Source organism: Oncorhynchus keta, chromosome 14, assembly GCF_023373465.1.
Source record: "Oncorhynchus keta strain PuntledgeMale-10-30-2019 chromosome 14, Oket_V2, whole genome shotgun sequence".
Taxonomy (NCBI): domain Eukaryota; kingdom Metazoa; phylum Chordata; class Actinopteri; order Salmoniformes; family Salmonidae; genus Oncorhynchus; species Oncorhynchus keta.
In genome coordinates, this window is record NC_068434.1 from 55,294,173 (window position 1) to 55,321,026 (window position 26,854).

A 26,854-nucleotide genomic window follows, 5' to 3' on the forward strand; every position below is an offset into this window, starting at 1 on the left:
TCTGTACCCATCATGAGGTTCCTACAACCTAGCCTATGAATGTTTACAGCGTAGTTGCACAGGTCGAGCAAATTTTGAGTAATCAAGGTGACAGACAGTGACACATTCAATACTGCCTTGTACACTCTTGCCTGCATCTAGCTGATCTAGGATGTATTCATAAGTCCAACAGTTGCAACTTCTTTTAGACACATTCAGTTGTGTTTATCCCTGTTTTGTTCTGTTTGCTTCCGCTTAAGAAAAGTTTTTGAACAGAATCGGTGGAGTGAACACACCCCTGATCACACGCAAACAGTTGACTTTCATAGCAGTCACATAAAAACAGCATGATCGTTTTGCTTGTTGTATATATATTTCCTTCTAAGACTAATTCTTCTTCTGATCCTGTTTAATGCATGGGCACTTCCGTTCCAATTTCTGTACTGGATTACAGGTACTATCCTCTAAAAGATACCTTTTCCCTAATTTATCAGTTACCCGTTCTGGCCCTTAAAGGCAAAGGTTCAGGGCCTGTGGCCGGCCTGCTGGAGATGGTGGTCCTTTTCTCTCCTTTTTTGTTCAGAGTTAAGAGAGTAAGAGAGAGGGGAGAAGTACTTTTCTAGTCCTGCTCGGTCACATGGTATTACACCTACAGTAAGTGTTGTCTTGGAGGTAGAGAAATTATTTTGTGGACATATTTCAAGTATCTTAAAATGCCTTTTTAGCTTTGCTTTTCCTTAGGGTGCTTTTTAGTTGTTCTTATGTTTGTTCTGTAGTAAATATTTCAGCTTTTTATTTTTGCAGTTTTTTTATTTGTTTTTCCTGTGAAGCGCATTGTGTTGCATTCCATGTCTGAAATGTTCTGTATAAATAAAGCTTGATTTGAAATGTTTGAAATGTTCAGCATGGGTGTCAATGTGCGTATGTTTGTGTTTTCAAGTGTCTGTCTCTGTGAGTGTGTATGTGTCACCATGTGTGTATGTGCCTATGCATGTGTGGGTGAGTGACAGTCAGTCCGACTGGGCGACAGTATGACTGATTACTGCTGTCCTCCACTTGGGCAGGTGAGACTCCTATTACTGATAATAAGGCTAGAGAGGAGGCTGCCATTAATTTGTCTCCACAGATCTACCGCACACAGTTAGTGTGTGTGTGTGCCTACGTGTTGAACTCTCCCCAAACAAACTCTGGTGCCCTCCAAAGTGGACGTCGAGGAAAAATTTGCCCACCTCAAAACAAATCCTCATAACATAGGATTTTTAAAAAATGCTGTCAAATCTACAGACCACAAACATTAAGCCAAAGTCCTTCACGTCTTCCTTTTGCTTGATAAGTTATGAAAAGTGTGTTTTCCTCAATTCAATTACCTACCACCTCCCGGAGAAAAAAAATCATTTTCTGAAAGCCTTCTTTCCAAGTCAAGCTTACCCTGCTTCATTTACTTTTCACCATCATTTGCTACTCACTTCCCAGTGACCTAGGGCAACCAATGGAAATAAGCTTCGCGCTCACATTGAAGAGACCTAGATGTGGGTTTCAATATAAAAACTTTCTCTCTGGGATCAAGACCACAAAACTGATTCTAAAGCCAACTTCACTCATGAGAGTCCTCCCCCCATCAGAAAAACAGTCACCTAGACCCATCAGACCTGATTGATCTCTAGGTAACAATCTTTATTTAGCTTCTCAGTAATTCAACCCCGCCTCCCCTCAGTCAGAGGTCTCATCTCTGGCTTCATCCCAAATGGAACCTTATGCCCTACATAGCAAACTACTTATGATCAAAGCCCCGTGACCCCTGGTCAAAAGTAGTGCACTATATATGAAATGGAGTGCCATTTGGGACACAACCTCAGAGAGAGAGAGAAGACAGAGAGGAACAGAGAGAGAAACAGATCAATGCTTTGAGTTATGAAACAACAGTGGCACGGCTAAAGGCCATCTCTCAAACAACATCCCGGGCTAGGTAGACAGGCGACTTGTTTCACAAAAGTTAACCCGCCCCCATTAATCACCAGCCCGAGTGATCCCCTATCGTCTAGTCTGAAAGTGGGAGACGGCCAAAAGTTCAGACATTTTCTGATGGAACTTGTCACGTCTCCCTCGGGGTAGAGAGACCTTACTGGATGGATCACTTTACATCACCCAGTTAACTTGTAGTGTGTGTATTACTGAGTAAGCTTCACCTAGGGCCAATATTTTCAAATCACACACTATGAGAAGTAGCACATGACAAATGTTCTCTGAACATAAAGGAGGCTTTCTTTGCCTTTGTTGACCAAATGTTGTGATTATCTCAGAGATAAAATATATTTAGACTGTGCCTTTAATATTCTCCTATCACTTCAAGAGTGAAAGGAAGCAGTCATGTTCTCTAGAAGTGTCTAATTTTAGTGATGTCCCTCCTGTGTATCCATAGCACCCCTTTGGCTGGTTGGCAGAGGTATGACCCATATTCCCTGTCCCCTGTTGGAAGCATTAGGAGGCTTGGGGTACTTGGCTGGCACTGCTCTCCTCTGTCCCCCACTGTGCTCTTCGAGTGTGTGTGTGTGTGTGTGTGTGTGTGTGTGTGTGTGTGTGTGTGTGTGTGTGTGTGCGTGCATGTACTTGTGAGTATGTGTTGGACTTCTCTCTCTGTGTGTGTGTCTGTGTGTCTGTGTCTGTGTCTGTGTGTGTGTGTGTGTGTGCTGGACAGAGTTGGGGGACATAAGAGGCCAGTTTAGTGATGTATTACAGCATGACACGTTGGCATTGGGATCAGCATAGCCCTAGGTTCTGCCAGAATCACTCTCGTCTATGAGTAACGCAACGACACAAGGTCATCAAAGTAAAGCCTCACACCCAGGTATGTGTTCAGATGTACAGTGCGACACACTGGTGATTGGCTACTATGATAAATTGTTAAGTTAGTAATATTGATAGCCTGTAGATCAATCAAAGTCATGACGGCACGAACAAATTTGAGGTATTAAAATAAGTGATTTCCATCGCTCTGTTGGTAAAAACTTGCATCAGATCACATCTATAAAGGACTGGTATTCTGATTAAAATCCATTGATGACAACTTGAAGACAGACCTCGTTGGGTCTACACCGCTGTAAGACACGGGGATTCATCAGTCTCTTGCAGTCGGGACTCAAGACTTAATTCAACTTACCGGCAATAAGGTCTAACGCAGACTCAATGAATTTACGACTCTGCAAGGGCTGTCATTTCCTGTCATTTCTCCACTTTACACAGGCAGATCCTAGGGCAGCGTTTTGAGCCCTGCACTCTTTGAGAAATGTCCACAGTCGCTGCGGTGATGAGAAGTGACAGGAGGATTCTCAGATTTATTAGTGTTCTGTGATCCGGTGTCATTAGAGATTCGTGTCACGCTGTGAATTTCTATTTCCCCTGGTAACGGCGTGAGATTACGTGCCCGTGCGAACCGCAATGCTCCGTCTGACCCCGGGGGTTCGGGGAAAGCTGGGGCGGGACGTGAGTGGGGACAGATACGGCCTGCTCATGAATAAAGGATGACTTCAGCGGAGTGTTCAACTTTCAACCCCTTCATCCGTTTCGCCAGCGAGAACCTTGCTGATGAATGGGCATCAGTGCTCAGAGCGACTCCAAGTAACCCTGGTTAACTATTTAGGAGGGGAACTTGGCCGGGGCTAATTCTATACATGCCATGTTTAAAATAGTCACTGCTGTTACTAGCGTAGTGGAGGTTTCTATACTGTATGTTGAGATAGTGTTCAGAGCAATTAGAATAACAATATAATTTGTCAGGGTTTGCGGCATTTCCATTTCAATTCAAGCAGATTCAGGAAATCTTCCGAAAAGATACATTATCTTTGCAATGTCCATCACTTTTTTTTAAACCACAACCTGTAATTAAAATAAACTAAAATGGTGAGCATGAACAGTGAACTGACCATCCATTCTGAGATGATGATGTCCACCTTCTCAACGGGCAGTTTGACTTCCTCTATCCTGCCTTTTATCAGAGTGACCCTGTCCTGCAGCTGGTTCGACCTGAGAGGAAACGAGACGGTGAAGAAAAAATGTGTTATCTTTCCTGTTCAAAACATTTTTATTGCAATAATGAAACAAGACAATATGCGATAGTCCATAATTACAGCCAGAGATAAATTAAAACAGTACATTAAGAACCTTATATCCAAAAATAACAAATTAAATGTTAAATAACGAAGTGTTGGGAGTGATGCTTTCAGCAAATAGGCCAAAACCATGGATCGGTCACAGTGCTCTCCAGAACTCCAGAATAGAATAGTTGTAATCATGGTAACAAATCAATAGCTGTACTATGGTCTCCCAACAACACACAGCTTTTGTGTAATATTCTAAGGTTAGGACTTTAAAGGATGAGCTATTTTTATTAATTAAGTAGGCTCTCTCTCACAAGTATATAAAGAAAAAAGTCCCTGTAGTTGAGGCACAACAAACAGTGAATTTGTTCCGACATATACCCAACCTACTACTCTAACATTGGTCAAAAGCCAAGTTATTTTGGGTAAGTAGGACATAATTGTTCCTCCCCTATGGCCCTTTCACACAGAGGTTTGTGTATTAACGAAAACCCAACCTGACCGGTGTGTGTGTGTGTGTGTGTGTGTGCGCATCCAGAGCACGTGTGTACAGCTGAGGTGTGTGTATACACAATACATGCGAGTCCATACTGATGTGGTGACTACGAGAGTGCACCCTGTTTAAATGATCCTTCCTTTTTCTGACCGGCAACCCAGGGTATCAATCTCTGTGCATATTCCATTATCATGACAGCTAATGTTACTGGGGACAGAACAATTACTCACGGCCCAAGAGTGCATTTATGCAGCGCTGATCCTTATCTTCCGCTCCCTCTCTCGCTCGCTATCACATCCTCCCAGAATCACTCTAACATTCTCTCTATCCCCCCCTCTCTACCTCCCTTCTGGAGAAGGATACACTGTAATCTCATTATTGGGGTAATTTAGAGGACAATGTCAGGACACTGGGAGGGGGGAGGGGGGCGTTGAGAGGTAGAAAGAGATATGACTAAAAGAAAGAGAGTGAGAGTGTGTGTGTATGTCCATGTTAGAGAAAGACGGACATAGAGTGCCATTCTTCTGGTTGCTTGTGGTGTTAATCCCCCCGTGGGTTAAATACACACGTCTCATCACCTTAAATCCATCTGTATCGGAGTAGCAGGATTATGCCACAACTCCCCCGGGGGTACAGGGCACTACAGTGAGCCCAATGATTCTAGCTTTATTACCTCATATTTTTAATTGTGCTTCTAAATGTCTTTGGGTGCGCCTACATTTTTCAAATTAGGTGCACACGTGCTCCTTGTAAATAAAACGTAGTTGATTCCACCCAATATCCTGCAGCAAAGAAAATCTAATGTTGGTCAGTTTATTAGGTACACCACTCTGTTAACAAAAATGGTTCGCTCCTACAGACAGGCCACTGAGTATTAAGGTATTTTAACATTTTATTAACTGTTATGGGACTTTCATGAATAATGACTAAATTATGTATACATTTAACGTAGAACTACAACTAAACAGAATACTAATCTGTCACTGTATGAATCTTATTATAATCACAACACTGAATATAATGTGTGTAGTTTTAGTTCTGAAATAGAACAAGGACTTTCTGTTCCTTGTTAGAAACGAATGGAGCTATCGTCAGACCGGCTGGACACACACACACACACACACACACACACACACACACACACACACACACATACATACATACATATATACATACATACACACATACACACATACACACAGGATTGTTAACAGGATACACCTAAGCTCAATTTCGAGTATCATAGCAAAGGGTATGAACTTATGTAAACAAGGTATTTCCATTATTTATTTATTTTTAACATTTGATAAAATGTCTTAAAGACTGTTTTCGCTTTGTCATTATGGGGTATTGTGTGTAGATTGATTAAATTATTTTTCCTCATCAATTTCAGAATAAGGCTGTAAAGTAACAAAATGTGGAAAAAGGGAAATGGTCTGAATAATTTCTGAATGCACAAATAATAATACTTCATACTTTCATTGTCAACTCATTATCGTAAAGCCTACTTTCTTGAAAACCTAAGGTAGGCCAAGGTTTTTAAATACATTTTAAGGAAAAATAGTTTGTGTGTCTGACACATGCTGGTGGCTTTGATTAAGGGGTGCTTTTACAGCGGTTTGCGTGTGTGAGATTGCTGATTCTCTCTATAGGCCTACATGTCCATTCAGAAAGTTTCCTAAAGTAGCCTGTCTGGACTCCATCTGTTTAATAAGAATCAAATGCCTATTTTTAGTAGCTTAGGCTACATTATTTCATTAAGATGTCCTCTCTCTGAAGAAAATGTGTTAATGCCACTGATATCGAATGACCTCAGCAGCACGTTATGCAAATATTTCGGGAAAAGTAGAATTAAACTTAATTTGAATGGTTTGTGCGTCGAAATAGGATCAGTAATAAATAAAACATATATGCCAACCTGTTGGCTTTTCTGCATATCTTTATTTTGACTCCATTAACGTTGTGTCAACACAAAAACGCAACAGATCCTCTCCAACCTGCCATTTCTTAATTTGTTGAGGAATAATAACAATAATGTAATGCTACGATAATAATGGTTTGTTTCAAGTAGGTTTTTATTAAGACGTATGTCTTCAAAGGGGGAGACACCCTGGACCCAAACTGTTACAGACCTATATCCATCCTGCCCTGCCTATCTAAGGTCTTCGAAAGCCAAGACAACAAACAGATCACTGACCATCTCGAATCCCACCGTACCTTCTCCGCTGTGCAATCCGGTTTCCGAGCAAGTCCCGGGTGCACCTCAGCCACGCTCAAGGTACTAAACGATATCATGACCGCCATCGATAAAAGACAGTACTGTGCAGCAGTCTTCATCGACCTGGCCAAGGCTTTCGACTCTGTCAATCACCATATTCTTATCGGCAGACTCAGTAGCCTCGGTTTTTCGGATGACGACACCATTCTGTACACTTCTGGCCCTTCCTTGGACACTGTGCGATCTAACCTCCAAACGAGCTTCAATGCCATACAACACTCCTTCCGTGGCCTCAAACTGCTTTAAATGCTAGTAAAACCAAATGCATGCTTTTCAACCGTTTGCTGCCTGCACCCGCACGCCCGACTAGCATCACCACCCTGGATGGTTCCGACCTAGAATGTGGACATCTATAAGTACCTAGGTGTCTGGCTAGACTGTAAACTCTCCTTCCAGACTCATATCAAACATCTCCAATCCAAAATCAAATCTAGTCGGCTTTCTATTTCGCAGCAAAGCCTCTTTCACTCACGCCGCCAAACTTACCCTAGTAAAACTAACTATCCTACCGATCCTCGATGTCATCTAGAAAATAGCTTCCAATACTCTACTCAGCAAACTAGATGCAGTTTATCACAGTGCCATCCGTTTTGTTACTAAAGCACCTTATACCACCCACCACTGCGACCTGTATGCGCTAGTTGGCTGGCCCTCGCTACATATTCGTCGCCAGGCTTCAGGTCATCTACAAGTCCATGCTAGGTAAAGCTCCGCATTATCTCAGTTCACGATGGCAACACCCACCTGTAGCATGCGCTCCAGCAGGTGTATCTCACTGATCATCCCTAAAGCCAACACCTCATTTGGCCGCCTTTCGTTCCAGTTCTCTGCTGCCTGTGACCAGAACAAATTGCAAAAATTGCTGAAGTTGGAGACTTATTTCCCTCAACTTTAAGCATCTGCTATCTGAGCAGCTAACCGATCGCTGCAGCTGTAAATAGTCCAGCTGTAAATAGCCCACCCAATTTACCTACCTCAGCCCCATACCGTTTTTATTTATTTACTTTTCTGCTCTTTTGCACACCAGTATCTCTACTTGCATATGTTCATCTGATCATTTATCGCTCCAGTGTTAATATGCTAAATTGTAATTATTCGCCTACCTCCTCATGCCTTTTGCACACAATGTATATAGACTTTTTTCCTACTGTGTTATTGACTTGTTTATTGTTTACTCCATGTGTAACTCTGTGTTGTTGTCTGTTCACACTGCTATGCTTTATCTTGGCCAGGTCACAGTTGTAAATGAGAACTTGTTCTCAACTAGCCTACCTGGTTTAATAAAGGTGAAACAAAAAAAATGGGGGAAAAAATGTAAACAAGTGTACAAACAGAATTGTGACCTCCCCTTTTTTTGACCCCCCTGAACAGTTATGTCGGTGACCACCTACATTGGCCTGGCCAATTACCGTAACCTCAAATTCCAAGACCGTAACAGCCCTAATCGGTTGGGCTCTAATTTTAATTACATACAGTGCCTTGCAAAAGTATTCATTCCCCTTGGCGTTTTTCCTATTTTGTTGCATTACAACCTGTAATTTAAATAGATTTTTATTTGGATTACATGTAATGTCCAAACTGTTGAAGTGAAAAAATTTGAAAAATAAAAAAACGGAAAAGTGGTGCGTGCATCTGTATTCACCCTCTTTGCTATAAAGCCCCTAAATAAGATCTGGTGCAACCAATTACCTTCAGAAGTCACATAATTTGTTTAAAAAAAGTCCACCCGTGTGCAATCTAAGTGTCACATAATCTCAGTATATATACACACACCTGTTCTGAAAGGCCCCAGAGTCTGCAACACCACTAAGCAAGGGGCACCACCAAGCAAGCGGCACCATGAAGACCAAGGGGCTCTCCAAACAGGTCAGGGACAAAGTTGTGGAGAAGTACAGATCAGGGTAGGGTTATAAAAAAATATCCTAAACTTTCAACATCCCACGGAGCTCCATTATTTAAAAAATGGAAAGAATATGGCACCACAAAAAACCTGCCAAGAGGGGGCCGCCCACCAAAACTCACGGACCAGGCAAGGAGGGCATTAATCAGAGAGGCAACAAAGAGACCAAAGATAACTCTGAAGCAGCTGCAAAGCTCCACAGCGGAGATTGGAGTATCTGTCCATAGGACACATTTAAGCAGTACACTCCACAGAGCTGGGCTTTTTTTAGTGGCCAAAAAGAGTCCTTGCTTAAAGAAAAAAATAAGGAAACACGTTTGGTCTTCACCAAAAGGCACGTGGGAGACTCCCCAAACATATGGAAGACGGTACTCTGGTCATATGAGACTAAAATTGAGCTTTTTAGCCATCAAGGAAAACGCTATGTCTGGCGCAAACCCAACACCTCTCATCTCTCCGAGAACATTATCCCCCCAGTGAAGCATGGTGGTGGCAGCATCATGCTGTGGGGATGTTTTTCCATCGACAGGGACTGGGAAACTGGTCAGAATTGAAGGAATGATGGCTGGAGCTAAATACAGGGAAATTATTGAGGGAAACCTGTTTCAGTCTTCCAGAGATTTGAGACTGGGACGGAGGTTCACCTTCCAGCAGGACAATGACCCAAAGCACACTGCTAAAGCAACACTTTGGTGGTTTAAGGGGAAACATTTAAATGTCTTGGAATGCCCTAGTCAAAGCCCAGACCTCAATCCAATTGAGAATCTGTGGTATGATTGCTGTACACCAGCGGAACCCATCCAACTTGACAGAACTGGAGAAGTTTTGCCTTTAAGAATGGGCAAAAATCCCAGTGGCTAGATGTGCCAAGCTTAAAGTGACATACCCCAGGAGACTTGCAGCTGTAATTGCTGCAAAAGGTGTCTCTACAAAGTATTGACTTTGGGGGAGGGGGGGTGAAGTTATGCATGCTCAAGTTCCTTTTTTGTAGGTCTTATTTCTTGTTAGTTTCCCAATTAAAACTATTTTGTATCTTCAAAGTGGTAGGCATGTTGTGTAAATCAAATCATACAAATGCCAAAAAATATATAATTTTAATTCCAGGTTGTAAGGCAATAAAATCGTAAAAATGCCAAGGGGGTGAATATTTTCGTAAGCCACTGTATGCCTTCATTAAGATCCACTGTGGGGTAGTGACAAAAACTGCACGTGTGTGTGTGTGTGTGTGTGTCTGTATAGGTGTGCATCTGGGGTACAATGTCATGTTTTCACTACTTTGTCCTGCCACACTGGGAGGCCTAGTGGGAAACTGCCTGCATACCAACACACACACACCCGACAGCGAGCTAGTGGGCTGTAAAATTAAAACGTCCCCTCTACCGCAATCCCATTGTTTTGCTTATACGACACTCCCTTGCATAATGGTAATAACAACAGACAATAATGGCCCCTAACTCAAAGCTGCATTCAGGCATACACAGATTGAGGAGTGTTTGTTGGTCTATGGGTGGTAAATGAGTTTGGTTTGGAAGCACTGTCCGGTTCACTGGTGGTGCTAGTGGAGAGCTGTTATAAAAACAGGTGTAGGTGTTATAAAACACACAGCAGGTGAGAGTGTAGTAGCCCCTTACACTCGTACCAGTATACAGGTTGAAAATAGCAGATTTGGGCACTGATAAATGCCTAAATTGGAACACAGTGGCTGTACAGTAACATGCTATAAATTACGCCAGAGCTCTGGCTCTGCGCTTCACAGCGCTCTATGAGTTTTTTAGTGACAGATTATCGGAACGTGAACACCTCGCATAATAAGATGTTGCCCCCATCCCTCCTGCAAATTAAGCAACTTTTTGTGCTTTTGTCTGAGGGAAATGTTCATTAAAAGATGGGTTGCACTAGCAGTAGTTTAGGGAGCAGCTGTGGAAGAGCCGAGAGGCAGGAAAGACCAGAGTCATGCATGTGCACTAAATGATGTGAGTTAAGGCCAGGCCGTCTGACACCTACTTTATTGAGCTCAACCACCTGAAACAAATAAAAAGGTGGCTGGAGGTCACAGAGACCTCTACTGAGAAAGTCCATACTACACTGGGGAGGGAAGTGTACTAGTCCACATACTACTAGGGAGGGAATATATTTCCAAAACACTTTCCAACTGAAAATATATTTCAAATGTATTTGCTGAAACAAAGACTCCAATGTGTTTCCTAATAAATCACTGCAAGCATGCGAGTACAACATCAGAACCAAATTTGCTGTGATAGAAAGCTTAATGGTACTCTTGTTTTGTGGATCCGAGGTGCCCACCGGATAATTTATATGTAGAAGGACAGAGAAGCTCAGTTCTTGTGACTTGTTTAAAAGGACATTCTACTCCAAAATGTTTTTTATTATCCTGACACCATCTAAAATATAATTTCTACATCCAGAAATGAGCCAAATAACATATTGGTAAAATAATTTTTTTGCGTTACTTTAACATATTGGACCATGCATATAGCCTATGCATGGTCCATATTATCAGATATGCTATTAGCAATAAGCATCATCACCTGTAGCCCAACTTATGCAGCATAGCAGCTATAAATAGTCTGAAGCATGGTGCTGCCAATCATTTAACTAGTTAGCGTCCCACAGAATAGTATGTCCCAGAAATCTTGCATAAACAAAGTGAATATAACGTAGGCCGACCTGTTAGGGGAAGACGCCTGTACCACTTAGTCACTTCGTCACCATTCGTTAAATAGATAAACTATTGTACTATGAGATAACTGATTTTTCTATTTTTTCCATTAATTGTTTTGTTTGCAGAGGAAAAGTATGTGTGGACTGTTCTAGCATCTTCAAAGTGCGCCCCAGCAAAACATTTTTTTGGGGGGCGTGGCAGCGCCACAGCTAAATGACTGTAGCAGAAACACTGACACCAAGCACTAATCAAAATATACAAAGAAATGGTTAATTGGCCATAAAAATAAAAAAAAATTGCAATGGCCATCTCAATCTCAAGACTTAAACCCCATTGAAAACCTGTGGTTTGAATTGAAGTGGGCAGTCCATAAGAGCAGACAAAGGAAAGAGAAATTATCTAAGATCCCTCCCAATGTGTTCTCCAATCTCATAGAACATTTTAGAAAAAGGCTTAGTGTCATTATCCTTGCAAGTGGACAACTGCGGTGCCAATAACTTTGACCCTGTTGTACTACTTGTTAAACAAAATGCCTCCCTCTGAGCAATTGTATTAGTATAAAATAATTTCCACACAAAAAAGTAGCATACAATATAGCTCAGTATTTGTCTGGCAGGTTGGCAGATAGATGTGCTGACTTGGACTGCAGTAAGGACAGCGAGTGCACGAGTTTGTTTGCGAGTGAATTGTTTGTCACAGAAAGTTACGTTTAACAGGCTAGAATCTATTTATTAAAATTAGTATCTATCGGGTGTATTTCTCGATGGCCTGTATAGGTCCAGATAAATGCATCAGTTAATGTTTTTTTTTTTTTTTTACTTATCTGCCTGAAAGCTCTCTCTCTGCGACAGGGACTTAGTTCCTTTGTCTCTTCCCATGGAGGCTTCCCCGTTCAGGGGAAATAGCGAGCATTTAAATGCACTTCAGGAGCTGTATTTACTATGCTCTCTTATGGGAAACAATGTGGACCGACTGGAATTCTGATGCAACAATATTTACTCACGGAGGACATAAGGGAAGAAGTGGCTACTCTTAGCAAACAAATTAAAACCTTGCACAATATACTGATATATAGGAAAGAAACCAGAGAAAACAAAAATACTATTTACACACTATTGGATCAGTCTAAAACTTTGCACATACACTGATGCCATCTAGTGGCCAAAATCTAAATTGTGCCTGGGCTGGAATAATACATTATGGCCTTTCTCTTGCATTTCAAAGATGCGTTTGTTTAAAAAAAATAATAATCATCATCATGTTATCTTTCTTTGTATGATCTATTTCCAGATCTAATGTGTTATAGTCTCCTACATTCATTTCACATTTCCACAAACGTCAAAGTGTTTCCATTCAAATGGTATCAAGAATATTCATATCCTTGCTTCAGGTCCTAAACTACAGGCAGTTAGATTTGGGTATGTCATTTTAGGCAAACATTTTAAAAAGTGGCAGATCATTAATTAAACCAACATTGACATTTTGGTCATGTCTGAAACTTGGCTAAATAAGACTGTGCTGGATACTGATGTGTTTCTGGCTAGTTATGTTTTTAGAAGTGGAGGTGTCACCATATTTACAAAGGACAACTTAAATGTTAATTCATCTCTCACACTCTCTGTCCTTTATCAATTTTAATGTCTAGTTTCATCCTAAACTTGCGCGAGTGGGAATTTTATCACCCTCCCTCTGCCTCAACATGTGCTTTTAGCCAATTCTCTGACCCTACGATCTAACTATGCTTAATCTGAATTAGACATTTGGGATGATCTTAATTTGGATTGGTTGATGTTAGTTACTGATAGATTTTGCTCAGGCTGAAAAAGATCTGCACTAACTCAGCTGATAACTGAACCAAACTACACCAACTTTAAACACCCTGAAAAATCTACTCATTTAAATATTATTTTGACCAAATGCCCCTCAAATATACAGCCTCTGGAATTTTTGCTAATGAGTTAAGTGACATTTGAACCCCCCCTTGACTGCATAAGAGATGCAAAGCTACATAAATCCCCCCCCCCCCCTCGCATTATTACAATGAGAAATTATAGGAATTTCAATGAGCAACAACTTTTGTCTGATATGGAATTGTTTGAATTCCATATTGAATTCTTTGCTCAAATCGATTGACATGTTAGTTCAAGAAACTAAGGATAAAGGATAGAGCTAATCCCTGGTTCACACATGAACTATCAGATAAAGTTCAGGAGAGAAATTTAGCTTGGGCTAAGGCAAGGCTGATTGATTCTAAGTCTGGCTGGCAGTCCTGTAGATGCTCCAGAAATAGATGTCCATCCCTTGTTAGAAAAGCAACATATCAAATTGTGGTGCAGAATTTACCGTAAAATGCTTACTTACAAGCCCTTAACTTTATTTCTTGAACTGCATTGTTGGTTAAGAAAATATTTACTAAATAAACTAAATCATTTTTTTAAATAAAAAGTAACACAAAATAACAATAACAAAGCTATTTGTACACTACCATTCAAAGGTTTGGGGTCAAACAAATAAACGTCCTTGTTTTCCATGAAAACATACATGAAATGAGTTGCAAATTTAAATAGGAAATATAGTCAAGACGTTGACAAGGTTATAAATTATTTTAAATTGAAATAATAATTGTGTCCTTCAAACTTTTTCATCAAAGAATCCTCCATTTGCAGCAATTACAGCCTTGCAGACCTTTGGCATTCTAGTTGTCAATTTGTTGAGGTAATCTGAAGAGATTTCACCCCATGCTTCCTGAAGCACCACCTACAAGTTGGATTGGCTTGATGGGCACTTCTTACGGTCAAGCTGCTCCCACAACAGCTCAATAGGGTTGAGATCCGGTGACTGTGCTGGCCACTCTATTATAGACAGAATAGCAGCTGACTGCTTCTTCCCTAAAAAGTTATTGTATAGTTTGGAGCTGTGCTTTGGGTCATTGTCCTGTGGTAGGAGGAAATTGAGCGCCGTCCACATGGTATGGCGTTGCAAAATGGAGTGATAGTCTTCCTTCTTCAAGATCCCTTTTACCCTGTACAAATCTCCCACTTCACCACCACCAAAGCACCCCCTGACAATCACATTACCTCCACAATGCTTGACAGATGGCATCAAGCACTCCTCCAGCATCTTCAAATTTTTTCTGCCTCTCACGAACGTTCTTCTATGTGATCCGAACACCTCAAACTTTGATTCGTCTGTCCATTACACTTTTTTCAGTCTTCCTCTGTCCAATGTGTGTTCTTTTGCCCATCTTAATCTTTTCTTTTTTTTGGGGCCTGTCTGAGATATGGCTTTTTCTTTGCAACTCTGCCTACAAGGCCAGCATCCCTGAGTCGCTTCGTCACTGCTGACGATGAGACTGGTGTTTTGCGGGTACTATTTAATGAAGCTGTCAGTTGAGGACTTGTGAGGCGTCTATTTCTCAAACTAAACACTAATGTACTTGTCCTCTTGCCCAGTTGTGCAACGGGGCCTCCCACTCCTCTTTCTATTCTGGTTTGGGCCAGTTTGCGCTGTACTGTGAAGGGAGTAGTACACAGCATTGTATGAGCTCTTCAGTTTCTTGCCAATTTCTCACATGGAACAGCCTTCATTTCTCAGAGCAACAATAGACTGACGAGTTTCAGAAGAAGGGTCTTTGTTTCTGGCCATTTTGAGCCTGTAATCGAACCGACAAATGCTGATGCTCCGGATACTCAACTAGTCTAAAGGCCAGTTTTATTGCTTCTTTAATTCAGGACCAGAGTTTTCAGCTGTGCTAACATAATTGCAAAAGGGCTTTCTAATGATCAATTAGCCTTTTAAAATTATAAACTCGGATTAGCTAACACAACATGCCATTGGAACACAGGAGTGATAGATGCTGATTGTGGGCCTCTGTACGCCTATGTAGATATTCCATTAAAACTCTGCCGTTTCCAACTACAATAGTCCTTTACAACATTAACAATGTAATTTCAAATTAACACTGTATTTCTGATCAATTCGATTTTTTTATTTATTTTTTAAATGGACAAAAAAAGTAGCTTTTCTTTCAAAAACAAGGACATTACTATGTGACCCCAAACTTTTGAACGGTAGTGTATATGTTTTAGTACTTTTAGCCCTTTCTCGTGACTTCCAATTGGTAGTTAGTCTTGTCCCATCGCTGTAACTTCCCTACGGACTTGGAAGAAGCGAAGGTCAGGAGCCACATGTCCTCCGAAACACGACCCTGTCAAGCCGCACTACTTCTTGACACACTGCTCACTTAACCCGAAAGTCAGCCACACCAATGTGTCAGAGGAAACACCGTCCAGCTGCTGACCGAAGTCAAGCCTGCAGGCGCCCGGCCCACCACAAAGAGTCGCTAGAGCTCAGTGGTACAAGAAAATCAAGAAAATGTCACTTTCATAGCACACAGCCAATTGGCCAGCGTTAATTAGTTAATTTTTCAGTGTAACATTTCTAGTGTTGATTCAGGAGTTAAGTTAACACTAAGTGGTGTAAAAGAACCCCAGTGATGGTGTTACTAACCAGAGTTTAACCAAAACCACAGCCATCATTATCATATTTCCCAGCATGCTCTACTACGGGTAGATTTTTTTTATTGTGTGTTTCAATATCCATGTTTTGATTGATTCATCTTCTGCTTCCCAAATATATATTTTTTTTAATTCTAAACTAATCCAATCTGTTACTTGGACTTACTGCACCTGATACTGAAATGTTTGTTCCAGTTTAGATGATTTAGGTAGTGTCATACTTTAGTCTTCCCAACCCTGGCAGTCATTCTGAATGCAGGTTGTAAGTGAATAAAAATTCCAAATGTTGGATATCCCTCGTCTGGCTGGATTTCAATAGGAATTACACAACTTTACAAGCCAGCATTATGTGACTTGCAGGCCTGATGTGATCTGTAAACCATGAGTTTTAGGGTAAAACTAGGCCCTCAAAACAAGGCCTTACAAACTATGTAGTGTATTGTGTTAAATAATTACATTTTAACGATAACATATTCACATAGGATTTTACTTGGTGAAGGCCACAGTGCTGAAAATGAATGAATATAACAATCATGTCTCTGTCACTAGCAAACACAGTCAAGGGTGGTACTGGTAATTAAAATTTACTCGAAAGGCACCTTGGGAAATAAACAAATGAGGATCAACACCTTATTTGCTGAAAATAAGGTATTGGAGTGTTTAGTTCTTCAATGAACCATCCCATTTAAGGTTATTCAAATAACCTAGAATGGTTACCCTATGGCATTGCTCTTAAGAACTTTATTTGGTTACAACCTGAACCTTTATTTTTAATAGTGTACTATAAAACATTTCATTTTCGCATACCCATAATGCGTAATATTTAGAACCCAAGTATGGGTATTCAGACACAGCCACTGGCTTCTGGTCCCTGGGGGTTATACGGGGGTTATAAGTTATATGCAGTAGACGTATGGACACTGACACACCATCCCTATAAAGCCTTATCTGAGCTCATAGACACCCTCTTGTCAATGGGGTGTGTTACAGGTGAGTGTTTGTATATCACATAATATTCATGTCCAGTTGGCACGAAACAGGGGGGCATTTGAAACAGGGCAGTACAACACAACTGACTTGTCTAAAAACACACTCCATTTCCCAGGATTCCCTGGGATAACAATGGCGGCTCACCTGACAATGTCCATGGCCTGGTAGATGATTTCTGATTGGTCCACCCCAATGACCATCTTGGCTCCCGCTCTGGCGGCGAACATAGAAAGGATGCCCGTCCCACAGCCCACATCTAGCACCACCTGCAGTATAGGAGGTAGAAGTGCAGTATAGGAAGTAGAAGTGCAGTATAGGAGGTAGAAGGGGAAACTTCCCCTTCCTTATAACTAGTAAGGCTGATTAGCGTGTTAAAACCTGTTAAAGATAGGGCTGACTACTGCCCCCTTTGGAGGAATTGCGTGCCCATAGAAAACAGAAAAAAAATCTGTCCAAAATTGCTCATATATGCATATAATAATTATAATTGAATAGAAAACACTCTAAAGCTTCTAAAACCGTTCTAATTATGTCTGTATGTAAAGCAGAACTCAGCCATTCTCCCAAACTCTCTCTTGTCATCATGAAAGTTGGGCCAACTTTGACATCATCGCCCCCACCCTTCCCAACCAGCATATCAAATCAAATTTATTTATATAGCCCTTCGTACATCAGCTGATATCTCAAAGTGCTGTACAGAAACCCAGCCTAAAACCCCAAACAGCAAGCAATGCAGGTGTAGAAGCATACAGATCTGGGAACAGTTTCTATCTATTCAGCGCGATGTCTGCTTTCAGTGGGGCCTGTCATTGTGAGAATCGCACGCTCCCTCCACTTTTGGCGGGCTGAAACCTTCAGGTCACGCGAAAATACATGCACTTTGATTGCGCGCGTCGGGTCCAGAGCTCTCTTTCTTCCAGGGTTGACCAAACGACGTCTGTTTGTCTGTTCGAGCTAAGGATTGTTTTCCATGTTCAGATCATTCTAAAGCTTGATTCTGCACTTAGTTTGACCAGTTTCGTCGACATATAATAAGTCATTTTGAAGTTGTGATGCGCATCCACAAGAATTTTGGCTGCATTTCAGACGGAATTTGTCGTGTTTGATAGCCCAAAGACACAGACTTGAAAACCAAACGCAGTTTTTGGTAAGTATGACTACTTCCACAGCTTATGATCGAAGAACATCAAAGGCAAGGGAATATTTGTGGTTATTTTTGTGTTTCTGTGGAGTCCAACATAGAGGAGACATAATGCTAATGTGTGAGCGCCATCTCATATTATAGTCTAGTGAACGAATTCTGTAATGTTAAAAATAAATGTAACACAGCGGTTGCATTAAGCAGAAGTGTATATTTCTATCTATATGTAGAACATGTATATTTAGTCAAAGTTTATGAGGTGTATTGCTTGTTATCTGACGTTATCTGCCGAAGCTATCATCATTTCTCTGGACATTTGAGTAGCATTTTTTGAACATTGCGTTATTGTAAACAGAGATTTATGGATATAAATAGCATATTATTGAAAAAAACATAAATGTACTGTGTAACATGTCCTATTACTGTCATCTGATGAAGATTTTCAAAAGGTTAGTGAATTATTTTTCTTTGAATCCTGTGTTTGTTGATTGCATATTTTGTTCAACTTAGCTATTCAAATGAGTTGTGTCTTTGGTGGTGGTTTGACATAAATATGTGCTATGTTTTCGCCGTAAAACATTTTAGAAATCTGACTTGCTGGCTGGATGAACAAGGTGTTTATCTTTCATTTGAGCTATTGGACTTGTTAATGTGTGGAGGTTAAATATTTCTAAGAATATTTTTGCATTCCATGCGCCACCGTTCCAGCTGAACGTGGGAGGGGTCGTTCCCAAAAGGGAACCCTACCCCGTCATCAGGTTTTAAGAAGGGTAGATAGAAATGTTCTAACAGGGGTGTAGACCAGGGGCTGGCCAATAATTTAGTCCCGAGGGCCACATCAGGAATTAAATTCAGCGGACGATTTGTTCGTCAAAAGAAAAAGGGCTGGTATTTGAAAGACATACACTGTAGGTCTATTATAATTTCGATATACTTGCTATCTAGTTAAAAGATGTTCAAGAGTGGCCAGGAGTGTTTTTTTAAATGGCCAGTGAATGTGTTTCCTGTGTTTCATATATACTTCCACACAAGGAGGTTGGAATAATCCTGTGAAAATTATGATAATGCCTTTTTAGTGTGAGCTTTTTGAAAAGGCCGCCTGAAATTTTAGACTGTTTTGGTAGGATGGAGTTTTGACCTACCTATTGACATCTGAGAAGGAGCTACGGGAAAAGGATTGAGCTACACACAAAACAGCAAACACATAGCCCTTGTAATTACAATCCATTTTCAACTTCCCTCACAAACATTTCTCCCTCTGATATACTCCTATCCTGTGGCCTGGCTGGTCTAGTGACATGGGTTTGAATCCAGCCTACAGCCCTTTGATACAATCTCTATCTTTTCCCACTGTCGTTCTCTTTCACAATCTGTACAAGGAAAATCTGAAAATACCTTTAAAAATATATTTTCAAGAGATAATTATTTCTGGTACGCTGAAGGACCATACTGGGGGCGAGGTGCAGGAGAGGAGCCAGAGTGTTTATCACACTGACAGGGGTTGCGGCAGGTCAACATAACCCTTATCCACCGCCACCCCGATGACAGGGATAACAATACCCAGACCAAACCCTGCGTTTCTTCTTCCAGCAACCGTCCCGTTTCCTACCCATTCTCTCCCATCCCCAACCCCTTTGACTGAAAAATTGCTCCCCTCACCCCCGCCTATCCTCTACCCCCTCCCTCGGGGCATACCCGGTGGCAACACATAAGGAATGGCCTTGGAGATGGACACTGCCTGCTTCCAATGACAGTGCAGGGTTGGGGAGGAAGGGTTGCAATAAGGGGGTTGGTGTGCGCTCGTTATCAGCACTCCACAGTCCCCGGCCAAGAGGCGCTACAGTGCGTAATGAAGTCGCAGCGTTTTAAAGGAGGTGCCGTCACCGCTATAGCAATTTATATTTTAAAACCTGCACTGCCAAGTTCTTTGCTCACCTTGTCCTTGAACACTTCCGGGTTGAGGTACATGAAGTCCCTGTAGCTTTCTGTGCGCACTTTATCCTGAAAGGAAGGAACAAAGGACATTCAGGTCATCCATTACCATGGGCAGAGAAGACAATCATAGAGCATGTCTTCAGAAACAACATAACAAACTGTAACAAATTATCCAGTCACCCGAGACCAAGGTGTGTGTGTCACAGCAGGGCGGGATGGACGATTGTATGTCTATGAGATGGAGAGTTCCCGTGAAGAGGGGAGATTACATGTTTGTGCTTGTATGTGGTGTCATCTCGTGGAATCAGAGCTGACTGGGGATTTGACTCCACGGAAAATGAGTACAATGCATGCTAGGCTGAGAAATCTAAAGAAAAGTAGACTCAATCGAACATTGAAATAGAAAGGACTGGCATCGTTTCAACCATTCCATGTGGAATCTAGTTGGTCAGTACGGGCTAATTAACCTGCCAATCAAATCCTTACGCTTTTCAATGGGAGGCCTTTTACGTACCCATGAAACACACATTTAAAACGCACAACTTATCCGCACTCCTTTCGGATGAAGCCTTCGCATGCTGTTGGTGTGTTGACAGAAACAGAACAAACCATTAAATATTTTGCCAAATTACAGATAAATCCCAATAGGAGCAGTTTCCCAGAAACAGAGATTCTCCATTGAGCTTGCTTTTAGTCCAGGACTAGGTTTAATAGTGTCAAGGAAACCACCCCCACTCCATGGTGTTGAAATAAATTACAAATCAATTAGAAGATTAAATCCAATCTGTTCCAAAGACTGCTTCTACATCTGCATTGCTTGCTATTTTGGGTTTTAGGCTGGGTTTCTGTACACTTTGTGACATCGGCTGACGTAAAAAAAGGGCATTATAAATACATTTGATTGATTGATCTGACATGAAACCTGACCTCATATTCATTATATTAGTCTGACATGAGGAGTAGCGAAGGATCCTTGGAGCAAGGATGATTGAAAACCAGAGCTTCTAGTAATAGAGAATTGATTCTTCAAGATTTATCTTTGATAACTTGCCCGGAGAAACAGACTGAACTGAAGTGATGGGGCAGGGAAGGAAGTGGGAGGGTTAAATGGTGAGACTCACTTTCTCTCTCGCCCTGTCTTAAGCACACTCTCACACACACCGTGACCAACAGTGATCCACTTTATGGCAGCCCATAAAAGAGTTGACGATCTTCTACCGCAAACGTGGTTTCTCTTTCCTCCGAGGAATGGTTTTTGATGGAGTTTAGTCTGACGTATATACATATATGACGCAAACATTAACAGTACTAAGCACCAATCAGAGAGAGGGAACGGAACATGTCGAAGCACTGCGGTAAGTGAGAGAGGAAGAGAGGGTTGACCACCTAGCATTCCCACCCACACCTCTCCTTCCACACACACACAACTTATAATGCTTAAGAAGTGTGAAATACAATTACCACAACTCAAATCCCCACCATGTTATAGTAATGCTGATGTTTTGCATGAGAGCTCACTCCTTATTGCTGACTTGTCAGTGAGAAAAACTTAATGTTATCAACATCATAGTTTGCAAAGAGTCAATCATTTTCATTTAATGCTACATCGAGCCTTTAGGATAAACCGCACTGATAAATCTGTGTCCCTCCTCTCTCTGCAGTGTCTACTGAATTAAGAAGAAGAGGGCATGAGTGTGTGCATATGCGCAAGAAAGCCATTGTGGTAGCGGACCTTAAGCATCTCCTCATGGATGCTGTAGTGGCCATATGAGCTGAAGTAGGCCTCGTCCTCGTCCTCCCGGAGCTCAGCCACGGCGCCCAAGGACCCGGTGCCCCGACCCACATCCGCATTCAATACTAGACCCTGGGCCAGCAACCTGAAACAAATACCATAGTATTTTTACAACAGAGCAGGATGAAGTTGCCAATAGACCCTGATCTACAGTCAGTTTTGCATCCCCCCCACCATTTAAGGTTCAGATTGGCTGATCCTAGATCTGCACTTACGGGTAACTTCTATCCGGAATGTATTGGAACAGATTTACCGCAGGACAGTCACACACTTACAGCACCAACCGCACAATAAATGGAAAGACAGCATCTATATCCCCCCACTCCCCCTCTATGCAGCAGTGGAATTTTCCCTCCCTTCTCCTTTTCCTCCTAAACAAAGGAAAGGCCTCTGCAATACTGAGTTCACTGAGTCCCTCAGCTGGCCGCAGGTGGGAGGTGCATGTGTGAGAATGAGAAACACCAGTGCCATCAAATGCAGGGATCCATTTGGTAGCAATATGTGACCGATTGACTTGACTGTGCAAGTAAAAATATATATATTGGTTGCATCAGTGCCACCTGGAAATTCTAGGTGGTTACTTCACTCAAACTTTGGTATTTTTGTGGTGGCTAAAACTGATTTGGTCAAACAGTAAAGTCCATTACCCTGGCCTGATTCCTTAATGACAGTTTCTGCCCTACCCCTGTACCAGTTTCACTGGTAGCTGCTGTGATCAGACACACTCACCCCTTCTCCCACTGAGTGCCCCAAGGAGAGGAATAGAAAATGCATTTTGATTGCGCAATTGAGGACACTGGAGGCCGACATTGTAAACAATAATTTGACTTGCCTAGTTAAATAAAAGGTCAAGTAAAAAATGTATTAAAACACACTATACACACATAAACATACTATACTTTAGGTCAGAAGTCAGGGTCTCTTGATTCGGTCGTGTCGGGTGAACTGTTGTGTCCTCTGTCCTTTGTTCTGATCATTTACCGAAAAGGAAAAGGTGCAACGCTCGCTTACCATTAAAAACACATTTTCTTGAAGCAACTATTTAAAGCTTAAATAAAACATTGTGTTTACAATGGTGGTTGAGCACCTTCCAATAGTTCCCCTTTCAATTGCTACCATGGTTATGCACATGCTATCTCATATTTCTTCTGTTAGAAACATTTCAATGGGACCCTATCCATATAGGCCATATTCCCTCGAGTGTAAAGGGTTAATGTAGTCATTTGTATTTCTGTAATAATATCAGAAGTGGTAGCAGTGGCGATGCTAATAACAGTAGTAGTAGTAAGTAGCAGTAATTAACAAAAATGTCAATAGTAGTGTGAGCAGCACTGACTTGAGTTTGTGTAGGTCGTCCATGGCTCTGGCCAGCGCCTCCTCTGTGCGCTGGGCCCTCTCCTCTGCAGCCTGGGCCCTCTGCAGAAGAGCATCAGAGGAGCAGCTGGCTTCACACTGGCCCCCAGTAGAGGGGCCAGCCAAAATCCCCTTCCCCTCACACAGTTCTTCCAGATCTAACAAAAAAGGGAGAGACTCACTTGAACACATTTCAAAAACGGGAAGATAACGACTGCCTACTCTACTAACAGTACTGTGTTACAATCGCATCTCTGCCCAACATACAACTCTCCCAACCTCCTTTGTGTGAACCACGCCAGTAACGTCACCCCATGCAAATTTCCAGTTACAATGAGGCACTAATGGGTTGCAACAACTCAAATAATACCAGATAAAAGAAAACAGCACTGCAGTTTCACTCTGTTTATAATGACAGCTTAAAGGCTTTTTATGGTTTTAAACAGGTTCAAGTTGTTCTTTAAAAACAACATAGGATATTGATGCAAAATCTCACATCTGGTGAAAACATTCTAAATATACCTGCAATGCAGTTACCCTTTATCTGTACTTGATTAAATGGAGGCCTTTGAGTTGAACAATGAAAGCCAGTACCTATCTGCAGTAAGGGGTCATCCTGTAAAGCTGGCCTCATGTACTCATCACTCTCCCAGGGAATAGAACACACAGGCAGCGTAGACAAGCTCTGCCCACTGCACTTCTGCAAACACAAACACACAGCCATTATTGTCCATGAACTTGGAAAACCAGGGATGTATTTGGTACGACATAGAAAAACTAACTGTTTTAACGATAAGAAGACACAGAAGTAACTGATTCATTTTGGAGGTTCGAGAACCTAAAATTCATGGTTAATCAAATCATAGCTGTAAAATATCTATGAAAAATACTATTGAACATCTATAATTATGTTTTTGTTTACATGCCTGTTGGAAAAGGCTCCTGCAAACTGCATGCTTGCAATAATATCAGCAATAGTGCTTCCCACACAAGATATGCCCAAAGATAATTATGATATTTTCAATATTCCTGGTATTAAATCCCTGGAAAGGTCCTTTGGGGGAAGGATGTTTGGCATACATTTGAAATCTGTATCCAAAATAATAATACAGGAAAGTTGGGAAATGTGTGACATAAGACATTACAATGATTAGCTTGTAGATACTACACAGCCAGTGTGGTGTCATTTGAAACCTTATCGGATGCTCTGAAATATGGGTACTGTTTAACACAATTTCTTTAAATTAATTTATGGATATTTTTTTTTTTTTACTTCCTGATTTTAATCCTAACTTTGATTATTTCTCAGTAATTATTTTGGATACAGATTTCAAAAGGCATGCCAAGCATCCTTCCCGCATTTTCCCTTTCTATGGATTTCCTTTCAGTAAGATCCAAAACACTAAACACAAATATAAAGGCAACATGAAACAATTTCAACCATTTTACTGAGTTACAGTTCATATAAAGGAAATCAGTCAGTCAAAAGTAAATTCATTAGGGCCTAATCTATGGACTATGCTCTCCCAGGCCTACCCGCTTTGGAGCCAGACCAACCCCCCACCCCGGACGATCCTGCAGGTGAAGAAGCCAGATGTGGAGGTCCTGCGGTGGTGTGGTTACAAGTGGTCTACGGCTGAGAGGCCAGTTGGACGCGTACTGCCAAATTCTCTAAAACTACATTGGAAGCAACTTATGGTAGAGAAAATTAAATAAAATGTTCTGCCAACAGCTCTGGTGGACATTCCTGTAGTCAGCATGACAGTTGCACCCTCCCTCAAAACTTGAGACAACTGTTGCATTATGTTGTGAGACAAAATTGCACATTTTAGAGTGGCCTTTTATTTTCCACAGCCAAATACACTTGTGAAATTATCATGCTGTTTAATCAGCTTCTTGATATGCCACACCTGTCAGGTGGATGGATTATCTTGGCAAAGAAAAAATGCTCACTAACAGGGATGTAAACAAATGTGTGCACCAAATTTGAGAGAAATACATTTTTTGTTCATAGGAAGAATTTGAGGGATATTTTATTTCAGCTCATGAAACCAACACTTTACATGTTGCGTTCTTTCTATCAGGTAGTCTAAACACCTGTTCTTTTGCAATGTCAATTTCTATCAAATGTCTAACCTCAATCTCAGCTTCGAGAGATGACTTACACTTCCAAATGACAAGAAGCAAGGATGAGACCTGGGTCATCACTATTTTACCTGGACCATGCTTTGGCCAAAGATCTGAAGTCACTCTGTATCAAAACACAATAAGGGATGTGCATACCTCTGTTCGTATGTAGTTTATCATCTTGATGTAGCCATAGTCATCTAATTCTACGGGGAAGGATTTTAACAACGTCAAATGTGAGGATGGATTATATCATGACCTTAAAACAATGATAACTCTTTATAAGATAAGTTTGCAAAACTTACTGTGTTTCTTAACCACTTCTACAAGATTGACTTGATGCTCGACTAGGCAGTGTTGTAGTGTTTCTGGTACAGAATTTGACATCCTGAGAAAACATGAGGGACAAGATATATTTTAACCATCAACACTTTCAGAGAGAGAGACAACTATTTCACACCAGATTACATGTATCGGTGAGTTGCTTTAAAAAAAAAAACAATGATACACACTTGTCACAGAATAAGCAAGTAACTTGAACGTTGTTGTCATTGGCCTCCATCCACTGCCACTGTTCCTCATTATCACTGTCTGAGAGATCGGGCACATCGTCCCCTGCCCCACCGTCGTGATCTGTCAGTGTCAGCAAAGGTGTCAGTCAGCACAGACAGGTACATTATAATCATCGTTGGTGTCAGTGTCAAACATTGCATGAACTGGCTGTAGCCATCACTTAAGTTCAACCACATTTTTTTTTTTTTCAATGCAGGTTTCGTTTAATATGAGTTAACGTGGTAATGCAATAAGCTGCATGGAGTATAGTCAATACAAGCTCAGCTATCAAGCTGGTTAGTTCGTTTGCATACCGGTATACGAAATGCGTTAGCTAATTTAGCTAGCTAGCTACATAAGCAACATTACATGACTTCAAAGTAACAACTATTTTAAGTACAAAATATCCAAATTACAATATGATGACCGATCTCTGTAGTGCACCATTCAGTATTTCTATTATTATAGTTTTCTATCACTATTTACGTAACTCACGTGTACCTGTGTATTCCGCCATGCTGTCTCCTTGGTTTCAGCAGTGTACACGCTGCTTCCGGGTCTAGTTCCAACGTGTACTTACAGACAGTGGTCACGAGGGGGTCAACAACTTTCTTCTTCTATGATGTTTAACGGCGGTTGGCATCCAATTTGTTGTATTACTGCCACCTACTAGACTGGAGTACAACTCCCTTAAACTTTAACTGAAAAAGAAAATGTACTAAATAAATACCCTACTATCTAACACTCATTTCAAAATTATTAAAATCAAATTTACATTTACATTACATTTACATTTAAGTCATTTAGCAGACGCTCTTATCCAGAGCGACTTACAAATTGGTGCATTCACCTTATGACATCCAGTGGAACAGTCACTTTACAATAGTGCATCTAAATCTTAAAGGGGGGGGGGGGTGAGAAGGATTACTTATCCTATCCTAGGTATTCCTTAAAGAGGTGGGGTTTCAAGTGTCTCCGGAAGGTGGTGATTGACTCCGCTGTCCTGGCGTCGTGAGG

The 26,854-nt window shown here is 41.2% G+C and overlaps 1 protein-coding gene across 4 annotated transcripts in view; it reads right to left on the reverse strand.

Annotated features, from left to right (window-relative positions):
- prmt3 (protein arginine methyltransferase 3) overlaps nt 1-26,647 on the reverse strand; it is a 100,968-nt gene extending 74,321 nt beyond the window's left edge. Inside the window, exons 1-10 of one of the 4 annotated variants that reach the window (XM_035786481.2) lie at nt 26,333-26,532; nt 25,798-25,918; nt 25,591-25,673; nt 25,442-25,491; nt 23,753-23,858; nt 23,142-23,316; nt 21,746-21,890; nt 20,014-20,079; nt 17,082-17,203; nt 3,900-3,999 (exon numbers count right to left, since the gene is read on the reverse strand). In XM_035786481.2, coding sequence (XP_035642374.1) covers nt 3,900-3,999; nt 17,082-17,203; nt 20,014-20,079; nt 21,746-21,890; nt 23,142-23,316; nt 23,753-23,858; nt 25,442-25,491; nt 25,591-25,673; nt 25,798-25,918; nt 26,333-26,354 — 990 coding nt within the window. In that variant the 5' untranslated portion in view covers nt 26,355-26,532. Of the gene's footprint in view, nt 1-3,899; nt 4,000-17,081; nt 17,204-20,013; nt 20,080-21,745; nt 21,891-23,141; nt 23,317-23,752; nt 23,859-25,441; nt 25,492-25,590; nt 25,674-25,797; nt 25,919-26,332 lie in introns of all 4 variants that reach the window. The other 3 variants (XM_035786482.2, XM_035786484.2, XM_035786483.2) reach the window with 3 other exon arrangements.
- Nucleotides 26,648-26,854: the final 207 nt, after the last annotated feature.